We start from the raw sequence: 3,612 nt of genomic DNA on the forward strand, positions 1-3,612 counted from the left end.
AATTATAACATTTTAATTATTAGTATATAATTATTTATTTTAAATGTAAAGAATCAAAAAAAAGTAAATACAAAAAAAATTACTCAAACAATTTAATTATGTATTATTTATTTTAGCCATATAAGGACATCACTAAATAGAGTTCATAGCTTACTTCTGATCACAAATTTATCCCCAAAGTAAACACACACATACACACAAACACACACACACACACACTCCTCTCACCTTAAAGACCTGAAGCTCTTCTAGCAGAAGCTCTGTGTTACTCCAGCTTCCTTTGGGCACAGAGATCACCTTCAGGACTGAGCCGACATCTGCAGAGAGACACAAAGAGTTTTTAACCACAACCAGTAAAGGCAGTTTAGTCTAGAGGGATCTACCAGTGATCAGTAAATAGCTTACCTGTCCCGATGAACATTACATCGTAGTGTCCATCAGCTGCATTGACGCGGTCTACAGTAATCTGAGTGAAGGTGTATGGTATTCCAGTTCGCAGGAACAACGGCCGGCCTCCCAGTGGAGTGACTGGATTAAACATTAATGGATGGTGCCTTGCAAACTGGATTACGTTATCAGGGAAGCCTTTAGTTGACTCAAAACTCCCAAATGTTTTACTGGGACACTGCGGAAGAGAGAAAGAGATATCAGTAGAATCCAGAAACACAATCTGTTCACGTTATCACGTTATCCTACACAGGTCAACAAGTCTAAACCTATGACCAATCTACTTACAAAAACAAATTTAGATTTACACAAACTGCTTTCGAAAAGGCGTTCATTCTTCAACTTTATAAAGCATATCATGGATTCCTCCAAAAAAATTAAGCAGAACATCTTTCACAAACATCATTTACCGACCCCAAACTTTTGAAATACGGTTTATTGTGTGAGATGTAAGGAAACTGTTCTCACCATGCCTGGCCGTGGGTAAGGCACTTTCCCCTGAAATGGAACCCACTGGTAATTGGGTCCTTCTTTATGGGCAAAAGGTCCTAAAAATGCCCGGCGAATGTCATTCATCGTATAGAGACAAACGGCAGAACCTTGAAATACACTACTGTAAGACACAAACACACACGTTACAGTACAGGCACATACAAGTGATGACATACAGTAAATGTAAATATTTCCTATACATTCCATAATTTTTATCATTTAAAAATACAATTCACACAAAAAAATTCTGTCATCATGCCATTGTTCGTATGACTTCATTTCTTGTAACAAAAATGACATATTTCAAATAATTTAGATTTTTTTTTTATTTAAAAAAAAAAATACATTTGGGGAAAATTCAATTACTTTCACAAGAAAAACAGAAAAAGATTTTTTTTTTTTTTTTGCTAAAATACTTGTGTTTGCCTTTGTGTGCTACAGATAAAAGGTTTGTCTTAAAGGTTTGTTATGACATGAAGATTAGTGAATAAACTAATGCAGAATTTAACTTTTTGGGGTGAGCTAAGCCTTTAATCCACACCCTTTAATGAACTCTGACCTTGAGGTGGTAAAAACAGTGTAGATCAGCGGGTTCTTTCGGTCACGGGTCTGCAGCAGGAACACATCCCCTAAAGGTCCGGACAAAGGTCAGACAGCAATGAAATGCAATTGCCAGCTATAACAACATGTGTGTAATCTGTGTTTGTGAGAGATAAAGTTCTTACTAAGTTCATCAAAATGAGTTTCAGTGCCATCATTGCCTGGTACAGAACACACAAGACGAGCCTTTAGAAATGTCGTCCACTTATTTACTAGACTGCGCTGTCCTCCCATGTCATTCTGTAAACAACAAACAAAGAAACACATAAATTCTAATTTAAAATGGTCGACTGCAGCCAACGCCCATTAGGCTTAATTAACAGAAAACAGGGCTGATAAATCCTGATCCTAACCCTGCAGAGCTGACCAATCCGGGAATATGTAACCTTCCCAAATCCCTGAGCTTCTACAGCAGTTTCTCTGAAGAAGAAGAAGACTTTATCATCGTCAGGATTCTCACTCTCTGGAACTCCAAACGCCGCAATAAACTTGGGCTCTGAAACACAGCATTATCACAGGGCTCAGTGTCATTATACAAAAACAGAAAAACAAAGATGCTTCTATACACATGGCTCAATGACAAATAAGAGTGCAAGATGAAAAAAAGGAGGAAGAAAATGCTTAATTTTGTCTAAGATACTGTCTCAAACACATACCATTAAGCCAGCGAGAATCATGCTGTTCTGTTCTTATGGAGGGCCTTTGTCCCATGCTGCGAAAGATTGTAAAGTCCCGTCCCATCAAATCAGTGGCTACGCCTGCATAAAGCTCATCACCTGTTTGATGATGTAGAAAAGGTAACTGTTTAAACACAATGAAACAGCACTAAAATGGAAGAAAGAAGTCTGCACAGTGGCAACTAACCAATGAGAACAGACGCTGATGTGTGGCGTGGGTCGTATGGACTCCTTCCTTTCCCATCTTCTACCATGGAGGGGTCGATTCTAAACACATGATCCTAAAGAGAAAAAAGAAAATAAAGCAGTGCATTTGGCAGACTTTGAAAGTGTTTGTATATCACACGCTTACCTCTATCTTCTGTCCCACTTCCACATAAGCACAGGTGGGGTGGAAAGCCCCTGTCCCACAGGCATACAGGTGAGTNACACACACACACAAATCAGTTTTTATGAAGAACATACTTTGCATACTTTCACCAGTTCATCTGTCAGGCAGGGAAACTGTCAACATCTGGATTGTCTATCAATAGCTCATACACAAAAACATACACTCGTATTTTTCAGTTTGTCTCTTAAGGGACCGCATATGGGGCGGATCAGAAACGAAACGTCATTGTGTTACGTATCCTTGACTACAGTCTGACCTTTCCCCGCTCGCTGTGATCCCGGAACTCTCTGTAATCTCTTGCACTCACTCTTTCACACATGAAAACAAAGACACGTTGACTGTTGAACTGACACACATGGACACATACAGTCTCTCTCTTTCTTTTTTCCTTTGTGAATGTGGCCGCTGGAGCATGCCACATTTCCCAGAGCGCCTGGAATCACAGAGACAACATGAGGGAATAGGAACATCCGGATTCCAGGGTAGAGGGAGAGGAGGCAAGGATGAAGCACAGAGAGCGAAAGAGAGGAACATGGTAGAGAAGAGATGACATGACATGAGACGTGAAAAGACAAGATGAGACAAGGGTGAGATGAGAGGGTATAAGCAGAGAAAAGAGGATTTGAGAGGAGATGAGTCAAAAAGAGACAGCAACAAACAATCAGAGAAAACCAAAAGACTAGACGAGAGGACTAGAGAAAAGACATGATGAAACAAGAAAGAGGAGACCGGAAAAGTCAAGAAGAGACAATAAGAGACAAGATGACCAAAGACAACAAGAGAAAAGTCTAAATGAGTGAATGAAGAAACAAGAAGACTAAAGGAAGACAAGAAGAGACGACTTGAGACAAGTAGAGAGCACATGACCAGAGAAGATTTGAGACAAAGAAAGAGAGCAACAAAAGCTAAATTAAATGAGAGAACTAGTGAAGAGAAGAGAAGAGAAGAGAAGAGAAGAGAAGAGAAGAGAAGAGAAGAGAAGAGAAGAGAAGAGAAGAGAAGAGA

General features: G+C 39.5%; 1 protein-coding gene across 1 annotated transcript in view; it reads right to left on the reverse strand.

The window, feature by feature from the left end:
- Positions 1-3,612, reverse strand: part of LOC122348921 (semaphorin-3B-like) — a 13,693-nt gene that overhangs the window by 4,333 nt on the left and 5,748 nt on the right. The window contains 11 exon segments of the mRNA XM_043244808.1: positions 229-317; positions 406-625; positions 916-1,060; positions 1,499-1,568; positions 1,665-1,779; positions 1,893-2,035; positions 2,196-2,315; positions 2,404-2,497; positions 2,569-2,646; positions 2,648-2,689; positions 2,963-2,977. Of these exon segments, the coding sequence (XP_043100743.1) occupies positions 229-317; positions 406-625; positions 916-1,060; positions 1,499-1,568; positions 1,665-1,779; positions 1,893-2,035; positions 2,196-2,315; positions 2,404-2,497; positions 2,569-2,646; positions 2,648-2,689; positions 2,963-2,977 (1,131 nt within the window).

The sequence above is a fragment of the Puntigrus tetrazona genome, chromosome 7, assembly GCF_018831695.1.
Source record: "Puntigrus tetrazona isolate hp1 chromosome 7, ASM1883169v1, whole genome shotgun sequence".
Taxonomy (NCBI): Eukaryota; Metazoa; Chordata; class Actinopteri; order Cypriniformes; family Cyprinidae; genus Puntigrus; species Puntigrus tetrazona.